At 47.6% G+C, this 23,084-nt stretch overlaps 1 protein-coding gene across 11 annotated transcripts in view; it reads left to right on the top strand.

Moving 5' to 3' along the window:
- Nucleotides 1-23,084, top strand: part of ACACA (acetyl-CoA carboxylase alpha) — a 124,468-nt gene that overhangs the window by 67,579 nt on the left and 33,805 nt on the right. For all 11 annotated transcript variants that reach the window (XM_082776213.1, XM_082776222.1, XM_082776218.1 and 8 more), the window contains 7 exons: nucleotides 1,337-1,540; nucleotides 3,521-3,676; nucleotides 4,293-4,439; nucleotides 15,494-15,763; nucleotides 16,103-16,200; nucleotides 16,940-17,060; nucleotides 17,504-17,614. In XM_082776213.1, coding sequence (XP_082632339.1) covers nucleotides 1,337-1,540; nucleotides 3,521-3,676; nucleotides 4,293-4,439; nucleotides 15,494-15,763; nucleotides 16,103-16,200; nucleotides 16,940-17,060; nucleotides 17,504-17,614 — 1,107 coding nt within the window. The remainder of the gene's footprint in view (nucleotides 1-1,336; nucleotides 1,541-3,520; nucleotides 3,677-4,292; nucleotides 4,440-15,493; nucleotides 15,764-16,102; nucleotides 16,201-16,939; nucleotides 17,061-17,503; nucleotides 17,615-23,084) is intronic.

Below are 23,084 nucleotides of genomic sequence, written 5' to 3'. Positions count from 1 at the left end.
GAACTACTTCTGTTGTTTTTTGTTTTTTGTTTTTCTTTTTTAGATGTGATGGATTGAAATAGATACCTTAGGTGGATTTATTTTTTTTTTTATAATGGAATTTAAATTAAAATTTAGAACGTTAGAAATATATTTTTGTAGTTCAGCATTTAATTGTAATACATACTGGTAACAAATACATTCCAGTGTATGATAGACTGAAGTTAAGTTTAAAAATCCATTTGCTGCTGAAAATATAAAGAAAGTAGAGTCACATAATTAATGGATGTCTCTAACTAAAAATAGTCTTGATGTTGAACTGCTAAACCAACTTTTTTCAAAAGCAGAGAGAATAGTTTTTGTTTTAGCTAGTTAAGGCAAACAATTAGCTTATTTCGAGTGAGAAACCTCTTTAAAAGTGAAGAAGCAGGAAAGCTTTTCTACCAATCTATGAATGACTATTAAGTGTGAGATTGTAGAACTAGCAGTAATATTCCTATAAAAAGGAATTGTCCTTTGGACAATGTAGCTCACTTCCTCTGTTTAAATTAAGAACCAGTTTATCAAAAACATTTTTTTTGTGTTTGAAACTATACTTATTTTTTCATAGCATTTTAAAAACTGCTCTGTCAGGGCATCCAGAGCCTTCAGTTCTCAGGCATTTCAGAGAAACCTGGGATATGCAGCCCCTGCAAGCCAGGAAGCCTGCAAATGTATACCGTGGCTTTTTCCTGAGCAGCTGTGGAAAAAGGACTTTTTTTGGAAAGAATGTTAAAAGCAGACTATAAATTGCCTTCTTTTAATATGCACTATTTGCCAACAGTACTATATTATGAAGTTTAATAGAACACCAGAAGGCCAAGCTCCAAGTAGTAATTACTTTGTTGATTTAAAGCACAGTACCGCATGTGCCATGAAACATGATTATTGTGCGTATAAGTGCTACATAACTGTTTGTCAGGGATTTCACTTTCTGCATTTTGTAGTTCTTAGCTGTGAGCTATACTTGCAGGAAGAAAGGTCAATGAAGGGGAAGCAGCGGGCATGCTGTGCTTGGCTGGGGTATGAGGTGCCAGGAGGCAGAAAGGATGGGAATCCAGTGCTGGCCCTGTACCTCGGTGGTCCCTGGAATTTGAGTTGAGCTCCTGTCTGTCTCAGGGGTTGTTAGGGTGAGAATGGACGGGCCACTGGGGTTCAGGAACAGCCCGGGACACGTGCTGTGGCTTGGAGCTTTGATCTCCTTTGCTCTGGTGCCCCTCCTGTGTGCTGCGTGCCCCGTGGAGCAGCAGGATGGAGGAGGGACAGAAGTGGTGGATGTGTCCTGAAAATGAGGGACGTTCTCCTTGTGTGTTTTAAGATTGAAGAATCTGTGCGGAGCATGGTGATGCGCTACGGGAGTCGCCTGTGGAAACTCCGCGTCCTCCAAGCCGAGCTGAAGATCAACATTCGGTTGACGCCGACCGGGAAGGCAATTCCCATTCGTCTCTTCCTGACCAACGAGTCAGGCTACTACTTGGACATCAGTCTGTACAAAGAAGTGACGGACTCCAGAACAGCACAGGTGTGCTTCCATATGGCTCCATTGTTTCGGGAACAAAGTATTTGGGGGGGGGCATGGTATACCTGAAAAAGCTCTTCTGTGATTTGCTGTTTCCAGGTAATAGAAAATTGCCATTCAACTTTGCCATAGAAAGGAGAATGTATCCTGAAGATAATCTTGCAAGAGGCATGTAGATGTGCAAAACGTACTAATTTTGTAAAAGTGCATGTCCTCTAATTGTTTTGCGTATACCTTGCGGTATTTGCATATCTGTTTCCCTCTGTGGCAGAGTGCTCAAAAAAGTAATAGAAAAGTAATCACCGTTGATGCTCATCGTGCAGGTCATAATCCAAAATACTATTTATTATATGTTTCCCTGAATAAGTAGAGAAAAACTGTGAACTTTATTCTAAATTCTGAAGGTATAGGAAATGGCTTGGGTAGGATGCTATAAAACCATTGAAGGTGCCTTTATGTCATTTCTATTAAGCATAATAGGCTCTTTTGTAACCGTTGTGGCTATTCAGGTCTTTGTGCTTTTCATGGCACAGGAATATTGTGGATAACTCAAATACTTGCATATGCTAAAATGCATGGACCATAGGATATGTGAAAAATATTTAAATACAGAAATGTTTACATCTCCCTCTCTAATAATCTCCCTGCCATGCAGTACTAGCAACAGAATAAATCACTTGGGCAGTGTTCGTGTGGAAAGCAGAGTGCTGAGTCACCTTTTCTCCCCCTCTTCTCCATTTAAATTTTGCCAGCAAGCTGCCTGGCTGCACAGCCTGTCCAGTTCTGGAGATCCTAGAACAGATAGTGTCCGTATGCTTTGCTTCATTTCTGCTTTTGAGTGGAGATGAGGAAAGAAAAGGACATTTTAATAATCTCTAGTAGCTGATCTTGACCCTCAAGTTCCATTAGTCACTTGTGAAGGTCACCTTTTCTCTTAAACTCTGCCTCTGATGAGCTCTCTGCTTTTTTAAGGGTAGAAGATTGTGCTTGTGTGTGTACAGCTTTTAGCAACTTTTCCAATATTTGATTTTTTGGGGGGGATATTAAACCACTTCTGTTTAAACATTCTACTGATAGGAATTACTTCAATTAACTGTTTGAGTAATTGAGAGGAAGGTTTGTCTTTAAAAAAAAAAAAAAAAAAGACACTTTCAAGCTTTCTGAGCAACTTTGACAGATTTCCCCTTTATGACTGAGGTTTATTAGGAGCAGTTTTTATCTGTATATATTTTCCTGTTTTTTCCTGATCACCATTCTGTTAAAAACAAAACAAGAACACAACCCCAGCAAACTAATCGTGTTGCCTCCATCAGACGTGTTTCAGTTAAGCAGCATTTGTACAGTGGTGTCCCAGTTAAGCAGTGCTCTTCGTGTTTATTTCTCAGTCGAAATAGATTTCCTTCTGAGTCCTGGCTGAGTGGAATATATAGTGCCATGAAGCATGGCAGCTGATAATTCATGTTGCTACTCTGGGAAAATCTTTTAAACTTATAATATCAAAACTTCAAGCCAAATGACATATGCAAGTCTTGACCTAGCTTCCATGATCAGTCAGTGGAGATACGGATGCAGTGCTGTTCGACTCCATAAATAACAGAGTTCTCCTCTCTGCTCCCAGCTATCACAATCCATCGGCACAGATATGGTGTCAGGGGAAATACTGGTGAATGTGAAGTCATCTAAGTCACAGGCTTGTTTCTGTGGGGATGTGGCTCTGCTCACTTTGCTTTCTGCTGTGATTCAGTAATAAGTCAGTGATGCTCAGATCCATGCCGTTATGGTCCAGCACTGTCTCCAAAGGGTAGTAATGCATGATGAAGCACGGCGTTTCAGGGTATGTGAGCATTAACATATTATATTTGTAGAGAACAGAAGCAAGCCTGATCAGTCTGGAATATCCAGATGATTTTTGTTAAAATACGGATGGGATAGGTCTAAGGAACCAGCGGGTTAAATCGTAACTGGTTGTGTTTTGTGCTGCAGATTATGTTCCAGGCCTATGGGGATAAACAGGGGCCACTTCATGGGATGCTGATCAATACCCCGTACGTGACCAAGGACCTGCTTCAGTCCAAGAGATTCCAAGCACAGTCTTTAGGGACATCCTACGTCTATGACATTCCTGAGATGTTTCGGCAGGTAAGTGCCCTTTGTTAAGGCCTCCTGGTTTGTGCTAAAGTTTTGAACCTGCAGAGTGCTTCTGTCTGTTGCCATCCTTGCTTGTCAGGGAAATGAGTGGCCTTGAATGGCTATCAGTGGTTCCCCAGGGTATGTGCAACCACGGATTGATTCTGCTTTGAAAAAAAATCAGGATTCCTTATATGCTGTTGCTGTAGATCCATTAATAAATCTAACAGCAGAAGTTGAAATGTAAACCATCTTGCATTTCTTGTTTGTTCCTTTGTTTTACTACCCTGTTATCCAGCCTTTGTAGGAGGTTGGACAGTGCAGGAGTGATAGTGCCTAGGATAGGAGTCATACATTATTAAATGAGTTAATGAGTTTCAGAATTGATTGTGTATCTGATTTGCTGGGTCCTGTCCTGAATCGCGTAATTTGAATTATGCTAATCTGTGTGAAACTGTGTTTCATAGTTTAAGTTCCAAAATAAGCGATGTCCGCTGAATACTGCCAGTCAAACTGGGTGATGGGGGATTCAGAGTGTTTTGTCCTGAATACTAATTCACAGTAGATTGAATAATAAAAATGTTTGCAGATGATACTCTCAACAAAAACTTATCTTTTCATCCTGTAGTCTTTGATTAAACTCTGGGATTCGATGAATGAACATGCATTCCTGCCAACACCACCGCTGCCGTCTGACATACTAACGTACACCGAGTTGGTGTTGGATGATCAGGGCCAGCTCGTGCACATGAACAGGCTGCCAGGAGGAAATGAGGCAAGTTGCACTTTCTTTATGACTACTTTTCTTTCCATGTCCTGCAGTATATTGTGTCTTGGGCTGGGTTTGACAATTGTAATGAAAATTTACCAGGCCAGCCACAAAATCTATTCATTCGGTCTTTCATAGATGAAGTCTCACTCTTGAAAATGGGATTTTTGTTTCATTAAAAATTAATACCTTCCATACAATGGGTATTTTAAACTCTGTAGTAAATGATGATTCCATTTCAAACCTGTTCCTATGCTATTTTTTCCTTCATAATTAAAAAGTGCTCGTTCAGCTATTCCAGGTAACTGGGGTTTATATTTGAACAAAATATGTTTTACAAAACTAAATGGAAATGTTTTCATTTGCTTAAAAAATGAAAAACCAATTTTATGCTTTCCATTTGAATACTCACCTTGCAGTATTTGTGTAGCACACTAGCAAGGTGTGTGCAACATCCCCCTCTAGTGAATGATTTCCTTGGGACTAACAAGCTGCTAATGCTGTCAGAGTAATAGAGTTACTCCTTCGGCTCAAGCTGGACGAGGCTGTACTGTGGTCGTGGGCTTTTCCTGGTGTGTCTTTACATTAGCAAGACAAAGATTGCAGCCTTAAAATGGCTGGAAAATAAAGAAAACTAGTAGAAGATATGTTTATTTTTTTGTGTCCAGGCTAGGTGGGATTCCATAAGTGAACGTTTCTACAGTAATCTAACTTGGAACAGTTCTAAGTGATGGAATTGTATTTTTCTTTTTCTTTTTCTTTTTCTTTTTTTTTTTTCCATTGTTGAACAGTACCTTTAACTAGATATATAAGACTTGCAAAGTTCTATTCTTACATCAAAAACATCAAGTTTAGTGATGAGAGGAAACAGGGTTTTTTATTTATATTTACTATATGTCTCTTGTCAGGGGAAGGTTTTGAAAATAATGTTTTCAGATTGAACCTAATCAGTAAATGGTGACTATGGGAACACTACTTCCTTGTCTTTTGCTGGCCTATAGAAAAAAATGTTTTAACTAGTATAATTATACATGAAATGAACGATTCCCTGCATTGTTAGTGAAAGCTGAGGCTGCGGTGCTGTGGAGGCTTATGCCATCATCTTTCTCTCTTTCTGTGCTCTCATTCAGCGTTTGAGTGGATGGTGGCTAGGGAAATAGCAAAGTCCCTCAGGGATGTAGCTCTGTTCTTGCTGAAATTACAAGCACAGAGCTGCCTGGGCATGAACATGTAGTGTTTACTCTGCCAGTATGAATACAAATAGTCTTATTATAAGAGATTCTGTACCCAAAGACCACCAAAAAAAAATTAGGAGTTTTTTTAACCCCTTGATAGACTTAGTTGTGCTCAATCCGAAAACAAATGACCTGTCTGTTGTGGTATGCATGGTGTTGCTATCTTGGGCACGGGTGCAGGCCCTTTGCAGGCCCTTCTGTGGCGGTTAGGCCGAGGGGTTGAGTGACTGGAAAGTAAGACAAAAGATTGTAAAACACAATGTTTTTTGGTCTGCTGAAGATCGTTTCTCGTGGAGGTATGTGGCAAATTGCAACCTGCTGTTGAATAACTTCCCAGAAACGAGGTGAGGGGCTGGCTGGGGGTGAAGTCCCAGCCCCGGGTTCTGTCACGGGGAAGCCCAGCAAGGTCGAACCGTCCCCGAGAGCCGCTAAAAGCTGCTCGTGCTCAGCTGTCAGCCTGGCCTGTCGGCACCTAGACGAGTTACTGTAGGACCATGTGCAGCTGGAATGAGGTTTGAGGCGTTAGTATTGAATTCTGTTACCAATAGCCACTGCACACAATAGCGCTCATTCACACATGAGAGTGGTCAATCTGAGGAAGAGGTTCCAGCAGCAGGCTGAAGGACAGGTGACATTCAAGGGGTGACGAGCTGCCGAACAGATTCATTCCTCCCTGCTGCACTTCCTTTATCAGGATGAGCCGACTCTAGGCTTTTATGGTTTAATTTCGTTTGGCTGAGGAAACAAATTTTCACAAACGTGCACTCGAGTTTCTCTTCCCCATGAAGATGGCTGCAGCGGTGGAGGAAGGGACAGGATGCTAGCTGAATGCAGGGCATGAGCCTGTCCTTTGTTAGGGCTGTAAGTGGATTCATTCTGCTTTTCTGTGATCAGTCTGCACGGCAGCAGGGCAGAGAAACACGGCATCTTATCCACCAGGGAGCGAGGATCCTCGCAGTAATCCATCTGTGTGGCAGTAGCTGGAGGTATTGCACAGGGAGAGGAGACATGCTGTGAGGAGCTGGAGAAACATTGTTGGTTCTGCACATCTTCCACGCAATACAATGGTGAACCATTCTCAACACATGGCACGTTTCGTTGGCTCTCTAAAATGGAATTAATTTGTTAGGGAGAGGTTTTGTCCTCAGGTAAATGTATTTGACTTGGAAATGCTAAAAGCCCCTACACACTGAGCTGGGGAGGTGATTCCCAGGGAAGGATGATCCCTACCGAGGGGAAGTTGAGGTGGCCAAGCTTTGCAGTGGCTTGCTTGGTAGCCTCAGTCGAAGTTTTCACTGCCTCAGCTTGGTCATACCCTAATACAACGGCAGTACTTTGGGGTGTTGTGAGGATAATTTAGACAAACATGTCTTAAGAGTCTTTGAATGTGTACTTGCTAAATAGGTGTTACTGTGTTACACAGCGTTTGTTCCCCCAGTTGTGGTTAGTAACACGTAATGAGCAGTGCCAATGGAGCCCATGGCCCGGAGCTCTCACCAGAGCAGGCCCCAGTGAGCTGCCAAGTGGGAGTCTTGTTAGGAACTTTCCAAGTAAATGTAATTTTTTTCGAGCAAAAGTTGCTGATTTTCTGAATCCAAAAACTTTTGAGAGGTACATTGTGTATTTCTTACTAAAGAGGAAATTTCTGACTGTCATAAATAGAGCTGCTGTTTAGTGCATTCGGGCTCCTATTACTGTTCTGCGTGGTTTAGATCAGAGACTCAAGCACATTCCCCCCACTCAGACTATTCCCCCGTGCAAGCGAGAGCCTTACCACTGCGGCATCAGCTGTGCTGAGGTAGGGCTTGTCTTTTCTGTTGGGGCTGTGCTACACGGTCTGAACAATTACATTTTCTCTATGTGAAAAGGGGTCAAGGCACTCTTCCTCTTAAAGCATTCAGCTCAGCTGAGTGCCCTAATTGTTTTAGCTAGCTGGCGAAATTGAGAAGCCGGCATAAAATCCCGGAGATTTGTGGTCAGCGTGTTCAGCTGGATGTCAACAACCGGAGTTGCAATCCCTGCTCTAATGCGGGGCGCAGAGCGAGAGCTCGAAGCTGGGATCTCCCATCCTCGCAGAGTTTGCAAGCAGTGCTCTGGGCTAACCTGGCTGACGCTGTTTGTCTGTGTTTTCAGGAAAATCTGTGAAATGGGAAGTACCAAGAACTTTCACAATACAAGAGGTTTTTCTCCGCTTAGCTTGTGACCACTTCATGTAACCCACCACCTCATTTGGCAGTAATTATCTCTTTGCTAGTAGTCTCAACAAAGAAGCCAAGGACTTAATGGACCATGAAAATACAACTTGCTATTTATTCCTAGACAGTGCTTGCTCCTGAGCAGAGGATCCCGTGTCTTGTCACGGCCACGCGGGGGAGCTTGCAGTGCTGCTGGCCGGGCCGGCTGCCCTCGTAGCCCAGAAGACATCGCTAATGTGGGGCCTTTTTCCAGCCCCTTGCCCACGCAGCGCAGCCAGAGTTCTTGCTGAAACGCATCTGCTGTGTCTTTGGACTGCAGACAGAATCCTGGATGTTGCCTGGAGCTTTCTGCTAGATGGTGTTGGTTCTGGATCCTTCACGCTAAGCTCATGAACTGTCTCCTGGTCTCTGGTTACCCTTTCTTGTGTGCCCTCTATTACTGTTCTGGCTGCTTTGGCACCTCTGCTTACATGTGAGATTGTTCCAATAAGCTCTGCCTGCTACCATAAAGCGTCAGTAAGCCAGCACGCTTGACAAGACTGAATTCGCAGCCCTAAAAAGTTAAGAACAGTTTGTAAATAATTTTCAGAGCTGGTGGGTGTAGAAGAGAGCTGAAGGAGACAGTATTTTATCAGCAAAATCAAACAGCAGTCAATAGCTCCCTTGTAATGCTCTGGAGTGCATTACTGAATAAAGACTGTGGGACAATCGGGCTGTAATTTAATGCACGACTGTGAGCACACCAAGAACTAAGCACCAGAGGATGCTCAGCCTGTCTCCAGTCTAGGACAGACTTGGACCATTGAAATATGCAGAGAAAACAAAATTGCGTAAGATTACAAACAACTACATTTACTCTAAAATGCTTTTAAGGGGAGAGTTTTACGTTCATACCATTGCCTGGATGCTTATCTAGATTACGCCACAAGACCTCTATCATTCCTGCTTAACCCAAATAAATAAATAATCTGGAAGCCTTTCTGTTTAGTGGCACAATCTTCCATGATTCTGGCTAAGATCTTTGTTGTAGGGGTGTGTGACTGGGGCTTTCTGCTCTGCTGTTGGGAGGGATGGGTTTGGAAGGATGCAGCACGGAGTCCTGTTGGCTCTGCCCTGTCTTCGACACCTCTGATGGTGCTGTGCAGCTACGTGGCTGTGCTAGAATAGGGAAAACTCGGAGAGTCTGAAATTGTGGGAATGCAGACAGGCACACAGCGCTAGATTTCAGGAGTGTGTAACTCACGTGGGATTTAAAACCCTGTCCCTTGCAGTAGTTCTGCTGCAGGCACAACCTGGAGCGTAGTGACCCCCTCCTCAAATGCCCCTTGAGGATGGCTTTGTGCAGAAGATGAAAAGAGCTGAAATCTTAGCGTAAGAAGGCAATTCCCTCAGCGTGATGGAGAACCCAGTACGTTAGTTGTCATTCCTGAGCTGGGCGTTGATGTTTTCCTGTAGCCCTCCATGTGTTTTGGTGACACTTTACGGTGATCCTTTGGCACCGGGACCACACCATCCACTGAGAAGACCCAACAAATCTTCAAGGACGAGGAGAAAGCGAGCGCCTGCAGCAACACCCCGCGTTACCCTTCATCGCCGGCTCACGCGGTGTCCCTGCACAGCGTGCCGTTTTCCCTGTTGGCACTAGATGTCACAGTTTTTCCTTCTCAGTAGCGTGAGGTTCAGAAATGGTCCTCAGTAGGAGCCGTGAGCTGGAGCAGCAGCAGGCACCCGGTCCTGTGAGCGGGGAAGATCTGGGATCTGGCCAAGGTGAAGCTCGGGGTGGCGGTGGGCAGAGGGCTGCTCAAACACCGCTTCGCCAGCTCCCCGCGCCGCCCGCGGCTGCCAGGTGGAGCTAATGAATTTTACACAAGCAGAGCTTAATAGTTGAACCGCATGTTCTGCTTTGTCACCCCGTGCTCCTGCGTTTTACGCCAGGCACAGGGTGTTAAAGCATCAGCCGGGCTGCCTCCAGCAGGTGGATCAGGTAGGAAAGGCGGGGAGTGCGTGGTGGCAAAGCCAGTGGATCCCCAGGAAGGGGGATGGAAACCAACCAGGCAGCTGCTTCCCCTACTCCCAGCCCACCGCTGCTTTCCCCAGAAATTCCCGTCAAAATAGTTGTTTCTCTTTGTATTTCCCAGCCCTTTTCTCGATGAGTTTTGGGAGCAGTCCTGACCCGAAGGCTCCGGTGGCGGTGGGAATGGGTTTAAACAGCAGGGACAGCTCTCCGTGGTGTCTCCTCCTCTCCAACGCTCGTGGTGTGATTTCAGACAGTGAATCCTCCTGGGGCAGAACCGTTTTAGCCCCTTTCAATGAGACGCTCGGGTGTCACAGGGAGACGTGGGGGTAGGGAGCAGAGCACGTCTTTGTTATTTTTGGTAAAGGAGGGAGTGTCTGGTGACAAGCGGAATGCAACACAAATTAACAGAGGGTCCCCCAGCATCACTGAGAGCTGTTTTTTCCCCACTTCTGTGCCGAGATCGTTTGATACAACCTTAAGAGTAGGAGGTGTGGGGGGAGGATGGGACTGGTGGGGGGTTATTTCAAGTCCTGTTAGGGTGGATGCGTGTCGTATCGGTCCGTGGAGCCTCTGGTAGTGAGCAGGAGCTGTGGAGCTAGGCACGGGTACTCTGTGCTGCCTCGAGTTGTTGAGGGGTCGATATTCCTGCAGGTTGGTACCCTCAGCGTGCTGCTTCTCACACTGCTGTAGACACAGAAAAAAGGACTGAGTTTTTGAAAAGCTCTGTGCATGTCGGAGCAATACTACAAGGCTGAGCTTTGAAAAGGCTTTTCTTAACAACTGGAGGTTGTGAGCCTCTGATACGCATCTCTGAGCTAGAATTTATAACTATTTAAATGATACATTTCTAGAAGTTTATAAGAACGTAACCCAATTTTCTCGAAGTGTTTTGAAATCCTCAAATACCTACAGTACCAGAGCACAGCTTTTGTATTTGGATGTAAATGTTTGAAGACCTGTGTGCAGAAAGCTCCTCATAAGGGTTTGCCATTGGTCTCTGTAACCCACAACTTCACGAGATGCAAACTATTCCAGCTCGAGTTGTCCAGCTTTACACCCTGCCTCAGGAGAAGTTATTTATTGCTTCATTTCGAGAATTTCATCAGAACTGCTTCTGTTTTGGTGCAGAAGCTGGCAGTGCTGCTCCCAATTAATTCTGAGGGCTTGGACGGGAACGTGAATTTGATGGGGAATTTGGTCGGGGTTCAACAAGATGCCCTTGGCTATCCCCAAGAGACGTGGTTCCAGCTTCAGACCTTGCAGCACACAAATGTATGCCGCAAAAACGAATTCTGCAGTCTTCAGTGGCTTTTTTGAGCTTTCCTTGTGGTGCTGTGCATGCCCGTCCTTTGTCACCGATCCTCAGCCAGCCCGTTGCTGTCACACCATCCTCAGCCTCCCAGGCAGGAGGAATTCCCGTCTCGTTCCTTTCCAGCAGCCTTTCAGAGCCGGTACCTCACAGCTCCCTTTACCGAGCGGGTCCCCTCTCTAGCAAGGCACCAAGTCTGAAGGCCTCCAGCAGCCCGTCGTGCCCTCCTTGTTGAAAACAAAATTTTGCAGCTTTTGGGCACGTGTAAGTGCAGAGAGGCTTTCTTCCAGGCCTGAAATTCTGAAAAAGGCAACGTGTTGCTGTGCCAGGGTCACGGTGTGGGTGCACGGCAGCAGAAATGGGGTTTTGGGCATCTTCAGCTACAGAACTCCCAGTGCTCACGGGCCAGCCCCTGCAGATGTTGTGTCTCTTCTCTTGTTGTAATTTAGCACATCACACATACTGGCACGCAGCTGTACTTCCACTGCATGTGTATTTCTAACAGGTAGAGCATAGGGCACAGCTGTGGCAGAACAGCAAGACCGCGTTTTGTGCTCTTTAGGTTCAGCTGTCCAACTCCGAGGCTCTTCGAGACCCACGTCCAGCTCTCTAGATCCGGAGGTGAACAAATAAAACCAAGCATGCCATGAAGTACCTCGGCTCAAACATTTTCCTAGCTGTGAGAGAGGAAAAAAAACAACACACCTGGCACGGCTCGAGCACAGATGCTGACACAGCCCGAGCTGTTCTGCTTTCCAGCGGGTTTTTTGTCCCCAGGAGGTCCAGGTCCTGCAGGGAGGAGGCTGGGGGGCTCCTGCTGCCTGCAGAGCAGCCCCGTGGCCCCGGCCTCCCTTTGCTCAGCACCAATCCTGCTCTGCACAGGGAGCCTGCAGCCGGTCTCTTCCCCATTCCCCTCGCTGCCTGCTGTCACCAGCCCCGGCTGCCACTGGCAGTCAATTTGTAACTGCATCAGCGTGTGTATTACCGGTCACATCGATAGCGCAATTAATGTTGAAGTCAATTTTGGTGTTAATTTTAGGCCATGATTAGTGTTGACACTGTGTGTCAAACTAACGGCGTTTATGAGCGCCATGAAAACGAACCTTCGTTAATATCATGTTTTTACTGTCCCTTAATGGCTGCATTAAGGCAAAGAGCTGGTGGGAGAAGGTGTGTGTAAAATTATATATATAAAACTTGGGCGTAATGTATGTGTGTCAGGCCGTCCTGCCTTGCCGGTGCTATTCAGGGAGCAAATGACATCTGAGCACTGAATCCTAATCACAGTTCGGGACATCAGAAATAATGATCACTTCTGATCGGGGGCTGTGAATAATTCATCCGCTTTGATTTCCACGTTCTGTCCAGTGATACTTTTCAAACCAAATGTGTTCCTACAGGAGAATAATGGGCCCACTTCTTATGGAAATACCGTGGCACAAATCATTTTGCCAACATAAAAACAGTTAAATAAGACGGGTCCTGCTTTTATTTTCTCCTCCCTCTCTTCTTCATTCCCGGGCGTGCTGGGAATCGAGCTGTGGCAGGAGGAGCACTTCCAAACTGTGCTGGCTCTTGAAAGCGCCCGGTTCGAAGCCCCCGCCGCTTACCCTCACCCTGTATTGTTCCGACCACGCTCTTAGGTGATTAGCTCAGCCTGTCTAATTAACCCGGGAACTCTCCAGTTTTCGGTGTGCTGCCGTTAACTTAAGAATCTCATATTATTATTTTTTTTCCTGCAATAGGAAGCTGTCCTTCGCTTCCCATAAATTGAAACAGAATCTAAACTGGTCGTACCAAAAACCCCGAGTTGTGCCCTGTGGTTTTAGTGACTGGGTAAAAATGGCACAAAGCAAGCTCTGGACAAAAAGACACGCGGGTTAATTGAGTGATGGGCTTTGAGTTTTACTTTTCTGAAGCAGGCTGAGGTTGTTCCATATTTATCAGTCATAAACTATTTTCAGGAGTTTGCGGTTGCCGTGCCCTGGATGGGTAGTTTTTCTTAGTCTGCTAATGAGAATTAACAAAAAGGATTTTATTTATGAGGGGACGCATAATCTCAGTCTAGGGAGCTATTGCAAAGCCTCCGCTATGATTTTTCCAAATAGGAAATGCTTTTAATTTGGCTGTTTTCTGTACTAATGTCAAAAATCACCAGGCTGGTGAAAGTGAAGAAAATCTCTTCCATCAGGACGGGCAGAGGCAGCGGTGAGGCCGGCCCTGGACACTCACTGAGCTTGGTCACGAGTCCCCTAGGAGCTGGGGCCGGCGTTAATTCAGCTGCCTCGTGTGAGCAGAGGACGCTGGCATTTCCCCCGCGCTACGCTGCGGTCATTGTGCAGGTTCCTGGCAATGTCTTTGTGCCTTCCTCTCTTCGCTGCACTAAGTATTTAGCGACTACAAAGCCCGAGCAGTTCCCTTGTTGCTCGTGGTTTGTGTTCGGCCCCTGGTGCTTGAAGCTTCCCGGCGTGCTCCTGGCTGGTGGCCTCGGCGTGGCCGTACGGAGGTGGCTGCGTGGACAAAATCCTGGAAATCAGCGCTCTGCGCGAGGTCACGGTGCGGTTTTCAAGAGGATATTGCCCCCGTGGGTTCCCGTCAATAACTAAAACTGTTTTCTGAGGAGCCATCAGAAAGATTTCATTAGTGCCCACTTTGGGGTTTTAGTTATGGTACGATGGCAGATTCAAAATCAACCTGCAAAGCGGCGATGAGACGAGCTGCGGTAGGCGGCAGGGGCTAGGTGGGCACCCTCTGTCTCTCCGAGGCTAATCCTGAAACCTTTGACTTGGGAGCTGCAGACTTCCCTAACCTGCTGTGTCTAATTGCGAGCTTGCCCCTAGTTGAGAGTCAGGTCAGAGACACGGCGTGCAGCCCCCAGCATCTCTTTTCCCGCAGCAGTTAGGTCGGAAGGACAAAGCTTCTGTTTCTTCTCCCTTTTTCACCTCTGGTCTTTCTTTTTCTGCTATGAAAGCCCAATAATAGAGGAGCAGAAGTCCAAGAAACCCCCCTGGCTATGTAAGGTTATTTGGGATGAATTGGGCTGCTCTCCCAGACTCTGGCCCAGTTGTCCGCATGCCCTTGGTCTCTGTACTGAGTAACTTCTGGTCTGTGTGCCTGACCACAGCTGCGTCCAGTTGTTTTACAACATTAAAACTTTTCCCTTTAATTTTGCAATGATCCTGGAATTTCAGCAAGGCATCCTCTGACCTGTGGGGATTTACGCTCTGCGTATCTCTCTCTTCCAAGCACTGCAGTTGGTTGCGAGGATGTAAGGGTAAATCTGCAAATATTCAGAAGCAAACAAACAAATTAATCCCATGTGACATCTCAGAATAGCAGGGGATGGAGCTGAGACCAAGGAGAAGGGAAGCACTGTCTTGCTGCTCACCGGCAATCTCAGCTCTCAAACGGGGAGGAGGAAGGGAGGGATCTGTCGGTAGCCGGCTGTGGTATTTTTGGATTGCTGCCTGCTTTACTTCCAATGACCCTTTGATTAATTCCCCCGTCTTTTTATTTTTTTTAATGAGCCTATTATGGCATATCTTATTGCAGATGCTGATTGGATCTCGACTGTGTATCGTGCCATTTTGATTTGGATTAAATGGCACATATCTGTCTGCTGCTTCTCCCCGCTCCCCCTCCCGATTTAGTTCATCATGTGCAGAATTCAGAGGCCCCGCAATGAGAGCTTCAGCCGTCCTGATTGCAGAGGCTGTGCAATCGGCTTGAGGAATGTGTACTCAGAGCTTATGATCCTTGGGCGAGCGGGGACTGGGTGATGCATGTGGCTTTCAGGGGACGCTGCGATTTCCATCCCTTAATGGCTTCCAGGGTGGCCAGCTCCCCAGCACGGCGACACGCGGCCGCTCGGAGATGGGGACGCGGGGTGCAGATGCTGCTCGTCGCCATAAGATGGGCCAGAAGAGATGATCCGGTGGTTTTAAAGAGAAAAAAAAAAAAAAGAAAAATGCAGCTAAAAGCATTGCTTACCCTGGCTGGTTTGGGAAGAAACTGCTGCAGAATCTGGGAGGGAAAAGGGAAAGAGGCAAAGGAACGAAAGAAAGACAAATAAATAAAGGGGGGTAGCTATGAAATAAAAGGGTTATTAACAGTGCCCCTGAGAGGCTCGAGCCCTGCCAGCTGTGCTCTGTGCGGGCAGCGCGTTGGAGCCGCTGGTAGCACAGCTCCCCAGGACAATTCAGAAACACAGCGTCCATGAGGGACATGGGCCTCGTGTCAGTCCCTGCTTCCACGTCCTGAACGTACGTAATGACTTCTTGTTGTCCTCTGCTCCTTGATTGCAGATTGGGATGGTAGCTTGGAAAATGACCCTCAAGACCCCCGAGTATCCAGAAGGCCGCGATATCATTGTCATTGGCAATGACATTACCTACCGGATCGGTTCGTTTGGGCCCCAAGAAGACATGCTGTTCCTGAGGGCTTCAGAGCTTGCCCGAAGCCATGGCATACCCCGTATCTACGTGGCTGCCAACAGCGGAGCCAGGATCGGCTTGGCCGAGGAGATTCGGCACATGTTCCACGTGGCGTGGGAAGACCCGGATGACCCATACAAAGTAAGGAGGCACAGGAGTAAGAGGATCAGCCCAGAACATAACCTTTCTTATACACAGCCTCTTCTAACAGAAGTGAGCTGCGTGCTTGCTGGGCTGTTAGCTCCAAAGTTGGTATGGGGTCTCTCAGGCAGCAGGGCTGGCATCCAGAATGAATTAGTGCTAAGTGTTGAAAGCAGCCCTGGCTTTCACTGACCTCAGCTGGAGCTCTGAGGTTGAGACAGGATGTCTCTATCACTCTCAGTATCTGTTCCCTTGAAACTCTCTTTTTGGGTGGGTTACTGGGGATTGGGAAGGGCCTACCATTGGGAATGAGATGAATGAGCTGTTTTTTCCCTACAGGGATACAAATACTTGTACCTGACGCCTCAGGACTACAAAAAAGTCAGTGCTCTGAACTCAGTTCACTGTGAACACGTGGAGGACAACGGAGAGTCCAGGTAGGCACAGACACGTCAGAATGAAAAGCTTTCTGCTCATCCTCGGGTGCATGAGAAGGCGATGCGTGTCCTGTCCTTGTCTTCAGCTGGAAAGCTGTGGCTCTGTGTTATCAGGACATGGAGCAGCAGAGTACAAAGTCGTGTCGTGCGCTGCCCTGCTGGAGGTAGCGCTGTGCTGGCACTGTGCTGGGGTCCAGGCTGTCCCCAAGGATCCTGCAGTGCTAAAAGCTCTAACAGCAGGATGATGATTCCTACCCAGGAATGAATTTTGAAAACTACTTTTCTGGTAGACCCCAGAGTAAGGACAGAAGGATCCGTGACTGAGGCCAAGGCCTCCATGCGTTCTGGAGGGGAAGAAAAAAAGTAAAGAAAAGAGACGCGTTGTAATCTCTTGTCCTATTTTTTTGTTCCTTTCGGCTACGTTCTCTTCCTTTCCTGCCCTTTTTTCTATAATCAGACTGCTCCTCACGTCCTGTGGGAATGACAGAGTGCTTTTCATGGGATTCCTCTCCCCTGGCATTTGTTCTTCGCAGCGCTGCTCTGACTGCGCATACATCGGGCTGTTCGTGGTGCTCAGCGAGGCTGCAGAATGAGCTCGTGTACTGGTCCTGGATGGGTTTTATGCACATTATTCTTCTGAGCCTTAATGATATTTAGTCACTTTTCATTTTCGTTGTAGCAAACCGGTTCAGCAAATCACTGGACCTTGTGACTCAAAGGCTGTATGTGTCTCCCTCAGGTATAAGATAACAGATATTATCGGGAAGGAAGACGGACTTGGAATAGAGAACCTCAGAGGATCTGGCATGATTGCTGGAGAATCATCTTTAGCCTATGACAGTATTATCACCATCAACTTGGTAATCCCCCACTGCTTTCTGTTCTTCAAACTGTATCATCTATTTCAGCTAAAAATCCTGTAGTGCTATCCAGAGATACATCTGGGATCAGACTTTTGGTTGATGTAAATTGGCTCCTGTAGGCTTTGAGCAACACTATTTGCACCATTGCGAGGCTGGATCCATCTCAAACTAAATGTAGAGCACTTCTAGAAACAGCCATTTGGCGTCATGTCTGCTCAGTCTCTAAGTTACTGCTTTTCCTTGTTTTTAAATAAAATACACACGTGTTCAGCTAATGTGTTTTTACAAAACAATAGGTCTGGAGTTTTGCAATGTAGATTTTATAACCTTGTAATACAAACACAACTAGTTTTATCTAGACATCTGAATCAATAGGTTTTGGCTGTGTGGTAGGACAGAAATCAATGTGATTTTTTTTCTTTCTTTTTTTTTTTTTTAAGGTTACATGTCGGGCCATTGGAATTGGAGCTTACCTTGTTCGGCTCGGGCAGAGGACTATCCAGGTTGAGAACTCTCATATAATCCTGACCGGCTGCGGAGCCCTGAACAAGGTAAGTTTTTTTACATTTCAGTCTTCAGAGCCATCTGAAGTGAGTGGCTGTTTCTCTGAGTTCTGCCTGAGACTTAAGGAGCTGCCAGCACTGTTGTTCTGGCGGGTTCCTTTTGCTGTTAGCTTCTGGAAGGGCTGTGAAGGGGAATCCCAGAGGCTGAACCTACCCTGGTTAGGCTCCTGATCAAAACGAGAGATGACACAGGGCAGATCTGGGAAACTTTAATGACTTTTTCCTTTATTTATTTATTTTTTTTCTGGTGAGAAAGCAGTCCTCTCATGCGCCAGTTTCTCTTGACAAGAGCCACTATTCCAGGCATCCTGGTAGGAGATTGGCAGGGGATGCAGGCAGGACTGCAGAATAAGGGCTTGAGCATGAACCAGGTGAAGGAGAAGGAGAAAAAGCTTTTAACATGGGCTGTGTGCAGTGACTGAATGACACAAGTAGAGAAGCCCACCGACCGGGCAGCGTCTTCTCCTACCCACTGTGTACTGTGATAGGGGAAACAGGGTTGTTGCCAGTGTCTGGAAGAACGTGTTTTGAAATACGTGGGCCAGAATCACCATGAACTTTGCGTTAACACTGAGGAAGCACCGGAGCCTGGGGAAGAGTGTGTGAACGGTGATTTTCAAGGGGTCAAACCTGCTGGAAATCTCAGCTGTGCAGGGCAGGGGGGAATAACTCAGGCTGGAAGCAAACTCACAGCTTTCCCTACTAAAGTGGCTCTTTTTTTTTTTTTTTCCTTTCTTCTTTTTTTTTTTCCCCCCACCAGAGGCGATTTTTCTCCCTTGCTGCCCCAAGCCTATTAATATCACAGCCCCTGGCTCCTTGTCTGTCGCAGACACGGCTCGCAGCCGACTCCGCTCTCGTCCCTCTCAGCGAGGGCTTTGTTTACGGGAGAGTTGGGATTGTGCGGGCGCGAGTGCCCTTCCCCATTGTGCAGCTTTGTTCTCAGGCACTCTCCAGCACCTGGGGTGGTTGTGCTTCATCGCAAGCTGCGTTTCAAGGAGTGCCTGCCCGACAATGGGAGATAAAAGGAAAATAGTCTCTCGTTGAATTATTCCCCTGAATAAAGGGGGCTCTGCAGAGAATGAAGCATTGATCCTATCAACTCCAGGATGCAGTACCCTCAGTTAGATCTCTTACACACATCACACACACCTGCATCAATGGAAGGAAAAGAGGCATTTGAAGATCCATCCTTTAAAAAGAGATTGAGTCAGTTTAGTGCTTGCTGAAGTGGAGTATGTTGCCTGATTCCAGCTGTCATTTGTTGGGGATCGGGGTCCTGCAGAGTTTCCCAGATGGCACAGGCAGTCTGTTCAGTCCTCCGCTCCCGCTCCCTTTCGAGGTTTAACTGCACTCTCTGCCCATGGAGAGAATGTTGGTTTCTCTAGGACTAGTGTAATCTCACTAAATTTTTGGCACTTAAAAATTAAGGATTTAGGCTAAATTAAGCACCTGACATCTGTCAGAAGGCAGAGGCAGAAGGAGAAGCTTTCTGGGGCTGACTTAGCCCATCCTATGCCGAGGACTCCAGCGGGCTGAATCGCTCCGTGTGCCCTTTTCTCTCCCTCCCTGCTCTGCTGGAAAGGCATGGACTGTTGTGTAGGCACTGAACCCCTTCCTGCTGAGAGGTCAGGCAAAGGAGGAACCTACTGCACCTTATCCAGCTCTCCCAGTGAGAGGACTAAAGCCCAGAGCCACCAGCAAGTTGACCTGTCCATGAACAGCAGGAGACTGGGAGCCCCCCTCAGGGCTGGGTGCTGTGGGGTGTCCTGGTGCACATGATCTCTGTTTTTAAATCCCTGCAGTTCTGGTGAGAGTTTCCTGAATGGATCCAGCTGTAACTGTGTCCCAGAGGTACGACAGAGCGAGGTGACCTGGTGCTAGCCTGAAATACCCAAGCTCGTCCCAGCTGAGATCTTACGCGGGGTGTGAAGCACACGGTGCACGCTAACAGCTTGCATCAGCCTGCGATGGAGGCACAATCCGCTTTGGATTGCACTCCCTCTCCCTGTCCTTATATCTAACCCGTTAAACGCTTTTCCTGTGGATATAGGAGGACATTGGTTTGAATTTTCTGTTGGCTGGAAGTCAGGTCTCTCTCAGGCAGGGGCCAATTAAGCCGTCCTCCCTTGGAGGGATGCAGAGGTCCTTCGGGCACGAGGCGTGATGCGTCTTGTTCTGTTCTGCCAGTGCATGAATAAGGCTCCAGAAGGGTCTCGTGCTGGAAAGCTGTTGTGGTTTTTCTCTGTGGAGCAGCTGAGCCTCGCTTCTTGCTCCCTTGGATGAGGTGCTGGGAAGGGCCCTGCGCAGGAAGGCAGCGCTCCTGGGTGGCAGTGGGAGGTCACCCACCCGAGGGGCAGGGTCTCAAGGAAAGATCGTGCCTGAGACAAAGATTTGGGCTTTTTCATCGCTGACTTTAATTACTGCCTTCAAAGGTGTTGTATAAAACTCATCCGTGGCCTCGTGCCTGCACACGTACCTTCAAAATGTCTTCTCTCTGTAAGAAGAGAGCGTGCCATGCCAAAATGTTTCTGCAGCAGTGGAGACAATAAGGCTTGCAGAAAGCAGTGAGGTGTTGTTTTATTTTTTCCGGAAAGTTGTTTGATTTTTTTTATTTTCCTGTGCAATATTGGGTTCTTTCCAGTTCACAAGGGGAGCAGAGGAGGACTGTGAGAAACATTCCGTGCCGGCAGATCCCTTGCCGGTCTCCTTCATTATGTAAAAACCAGCCTGAGGGTTTGGGTGCAGAGGGAAAGGTCCAGCTGCCAGCCCCAGCCTGCAGCCTGTAACTCAGCGATGAGCTCAAGGTCACGATGGTTTCCAGCCGGAGCTGGTGCCTGGCTCTGCAGCCCGGTGCTGCCGTGCGGGCTGCGTGCCGTGCCCGTGTCACCGCTGCGTCAGGAGAGAGGCACAGCCCCGCTGAGCTGCCTGCTGCCAGGTGGATTTAGGGATTCGCAGCCCCTCTGCCTGTCTGGGTGACGGGGGAACTCCGGGAGGTTCCCGGTGCTCTCGATTAAGCCGTCTTTGTTTGCAGTCCGGACCTAGGAGCAAGGGAGGGAGCGGAGGGAAAGGTGTGATGCCCCGCGGCGGGGCCGGCGCTCGGCGTGCGGGGCACTGGGGCTGCATTTCATCCGTACCCCTTTTGTCTTCCCCGTTGCATTTCAGCAGGGGGTGGAGAGGTGGAAATGACATTTCATTCCTCTCCTGCGAGCGTGTGCGCGCGCCTGTGCTGAGCCCGCTGACCCCCCTGAAAATTGAAATAATGATAATGCGCGTCTCCTGACTGCATCAAAGTATCAGCACATCAAAAGCCAGGAGGCATGAAATGCAAATGATAAAGTGAAAGCAGATGGATTGTGCATGATCGCCTGATGCCCAATGAATTTTAAAAGGTGCTGGTTCACATGGGGAGAGGGGCTGAAATAAACACGTTATCCCTGCAATTTTTTTTTGTTCTTGCCGCTCACTCCTGACAATATTTTTTCACACTTCAGCGAGCAGCCACTCCATCTCCCTCCCTCCCTCTCCCTCTCTTTCTCTCCCTCTCTCTCTCTCGCTGTCTACCTCACACACGTCTCGGGTCATGTCGCCGCAGCTCCGGTGGAAATAATAAGATATAAACCACGAGGTTGTTATTTGCATAGAAATAGCATGGAGCCCCAGGCAGCATGGGAGAAGGACACAGAGATCATTTGTCTAAAATTTTAATGAAAACTTTTGCTGAGGCAGAGATTTTTTTATTTTTTTTTTTAACTTTCACTGCCTCCCCCTTTTTCCACCCCCGTACCTGCCTCCACCTCCCTCGACTCCCGTTCCTCGTCACCAGCTCAGCGCGGTTTCCTGCGAGGCGGGTGACGTGGTGCCGCCGTGCCCTACCCACCAGCTAATTTCCAGATTTCCAGCAGTTTCCTTCCTAGCAGAAGCAGGCTGCAGAGCCCAGCGCTCCCCATTTATGCTCTGCTCCCACGGTTCAAGCTTCCAGGCCTGCCTTTCCTTTCCGCCCTCACTGGGATGTTCCCAAGGCTGTTGCTGACCTGCTTTTGATTGCTTTGCTCCTCCTCGTCTGTCGTGTTTGAAAGAAGTCCCATCTTTAAGGCTGTTTCCTTAATGCAAACAAAGAGTGGCTGTCGGTCACACCCATGCCCATCCCATAAAGTGTTTCATGCCCCAAATGTGTCCCCATGGCACCTGGGGGCTGTCAAGGGACAAGATCTACCTCTGGTTCAAGCCAAGATCTGTCACACTCTGCCTGCTGTCCCCAAAGATCTTCTGTACCTTTCTCAAGTTCTTCCCTTGCCGTGGTGTGCTCTGTACTCTGACCGTGCGGGTGAGTGAGAGCAGCAAAAGGACTTCTTTCCTAAAAAAACAAAGTTCTTCCTTTTATCGTAGTACATTTCCCCCTGAAGGAGGAGGCCGTGGATCATGGGAAGAGCGGTCAGAGATGTCAAGAGCGAGGAGCCCACGTAGCAGAGGGGTGGGAGATGCACGGGTGAAGTGGTCAAAGCTATGGACACCGACTGGCAAGGAGCCATCGCAGCCTCTTGGGCTGCTTGAGCCCTCCTGAGATGTTGGATCAGTTCATAGAGAAGAATTGATGAACTTGAAGTAAACTGTGATGCTGTAGGAGACATCCGAGGGAGCTGCCGAGCACCTCAGCTCCCTGGTGTTTGCAATGAGTTTGGGAAGGTGCCGGCCAGCAGCGGTGCGGTGTCTCCATCCTCAGGGCTGTGGGAAGTTTGTCCTCAAAATGCTCTTAATTTAAACCGTATTTCTGCTTGTATGACCAGTTGTAGACCTGACAGAGCTCAGGAGCCAATTGACCAGCTGAATGGTGCAGTTTCTGGCGATGCAAAGTGCGGGGTTTTGGAGGAGGAGGCATTGCTGGGGAACAGCTTTAGAAGGGACGTGTCGGTGAGGGGAACCGATCAGTGGAGCTGCGAGGTTTGGTTTGACAATCAGCATTGAAAACCCAGCACCCCAACAACCACTTCGAGAATCTCCTTGTCTAATCCTGCTGGCTTGGGTCTGAGGCTGGTGGTGTGAGGAGCAGGAAGCTCCCACAGCCCACTTGTCTCGGGCAAGCGATCAGTCCTCAGCATCGCAGGCAGCAATATTTACCCTTCGGTTTCACAATCTGGAAAAATAAATAAAAGCCCGGTGAGATTGATGCTGTTCGGGGGTTTTGCTGTAAAATACAGAACGTGAAAGGCTCTGGTTTTGAGATTCGAGGCAGGGACAGCTCAGTATCTGCTCAAGATGACTCCCAAGTCTTGGGATTAGATCAAAGCAATCATGTGAGAGCAATCATGTGAGTTAGAACAGCAAGTGCCATCCCTGTCATTCAAAGAGGCATTATAATTATTAATGCATGATATGAATCTTTCTGTAGTGGCACAGCAAGACTATTAGGAAGATACGTGTGGGCGCGGGGTGCTGGGGAATGCTAATCAAAGAGGGCCTA

Source organism: Aythya marila (genome assembly GCF_965140915.1).
Source record: "Aythya marila genome assembly, chromosome: 20".
Lineage (NCBI taxonomy): Eukaryota > Metazoa > Chordata > Aves > Anseriformes > Anatidae > Aythya > Aythya marila.
Note: the sequence above shows the minus strand (reverse complement) of the source record. Positions and strands in the feature narration are given on the sequence as shown.